The 1,546-nt window shown below is 55.8% G+C and overlaps 1 protein-coding gene across 1 annotated transcript in view; it reads right to left on the reverse strand.

The window, feature by feature from the left end:
- St8sia3 (ST8 alpha-N-acetyl-neuraminide alpha-2,8-sialyltransferase 3) overlaps positions 1–948 on the reverse strand; it is a 16,063-nt gene extending 15,115 nt beyond the window's left edge. Inside the window, exon 1 of the mRNA XM_015482355.2 lies at positions 378–948. Coding sequence (XP_015337841.1) covers positions 378–556 — 179 coding nt within the window. The 5' untranslated portion in view covers positions 557–948. The remainder of the gene's footprint in view (positions 1–377) is intronic.
- Between the last annotated feature and the right edge of the window lie 598 nt (positions 949–1,546).

Genomic DNA, 1,546 nt, shown 5'->3' on the forward strand with positions numbered 1-1,546 from the left:
GGACCGCGAGCGGGGAGGGCGCTCACCTCGCGCCTGTCCATCTCGCGGATCACTCCCCCCACCGCCCCCCGGATGCTGCCTCCCTCCACCATCTTTCTCCTTAACACCCCACCCCCCATTTTTGAAATGGGGGAAGGGATGCCGAGGAAGAATACAAGAAATGCAATAATATCGATCAGGATTACGAGTTTTAGGGGCTTTGGGTTTAAAAAATAAAAGGGAGAAGGAAGAGAGAATCCGAGAGGGGAGTGGAGGACCACTCAGTTTGCTTGCCCAAAGTGTCTCAGATAAGCCCCAACACCCGTCTCTGACCTTACCCCGACACACCGTAAACTAGACACATAGCCCAGGGCGCTCAGGTAGAGGCCCGCACTCACCGGAATCCCGCGTGGAACATGTACATTCGGGGCGCCCCCGGGCTGGCGTACTTGGGAGTGGTGAAGATGTTCTCCTTTTTCAGGGACACGTAGCTGATGAGCGATAAAATCAGGAGGGCGACGCTGAGCATGACCAGCCCCAGCACACTGGCGACCCGGGCCATTTTGCAATTTCTCATCCCGTGCAGGGCTGGGATCAGGGAAACCAGGGAAATCGGTCCATTGAGCGGCCAGCAGCTCGCTGGCGTGTCAGTGAGTGTGTGTGTATGTGTGTGTGTGCGTGCGTGCGCGTGTATGTGTGTGTGTGTGCTCTCGGGCGCGTGTGAGCTTGTGTGGCGGGGGAGGGGGAACGGGCAGCCGAGCAGCGGAACGGCCGGGGGGTGGGGGCGGGCGTGAGTCGCTGGAGTAGCGGGACCCCCAGGGCCGGAGCCAGCGGGGCCCAAGCTGAGCAGGAAGATGGAGGGGCTGCGCGGCGGCGTGGCGATGGAGCGCGCCGCGCTGTGCGTCTCTGGCCGCTGGCTCAGGCTCCCCCGCGTGTTTCCAGCCAGGCTGCCATCTCCACCGCCGCCTGCAAGATAAATGTGATTGGAATAATGTTACAGTTCGATCTAAGCACAGGATTTAATTAATGAACTCTAATCTCCCAAATAACGGGGGGGGGGTGCAGGAGAGGGAGGGAAGAAGGGGAGGTGGTGGAGGGAGGGATGTGAGGCTAGAAGGCTCACATCCATGAGTATCCATGAGGAGGTAGTGGTAAGGAGACAGACACCCAAAGTTAGTGTAATGGACCATTCATTACTTTATAAAATATATCATGGAACAAGGGGGTAAATAACTGAATTTGCTGTTCGGAGGATAAACACCAGCTGGTTGCTTTCCAGAAATGCAGGAAGAGTGTTTTTTAGGATGACAAATGTTTAAAAGCTTTTCTTACCACCCCCAGCCCCATTGACCAGCACCTGCCAAGGCACCTCAGTCAGGAATTCCCAACAGCAGCTGGGCTGGTCTGCTTTGGTAGCAGTTAAAACCCTGAAATTTTCTAGAATGTCTCCTTGATCCCCTTTCTATGCCCACCACATAGCTTATCTCTAAAAGGTGGATACTGCGTAGCAAGTTGTGAGGTGAGTGGTGAGTGTAGTGGAGGCCTGGCTCCCTCTCTTCTGTCCCAT

The sequence above is a fragment of the Marmota marmota genome, unplaced genomic scaffold, assembly GCF_001458135.2.
Source record: "Marmota marmota marmota unplaced genomic scaffold, marMar, whole genome shotgun sequence".
NCBI lineage: Eukaryota > Metazoa > Chordata > Mammalia > Rodentia > Sciuridae > Marmota > Marmota marmota.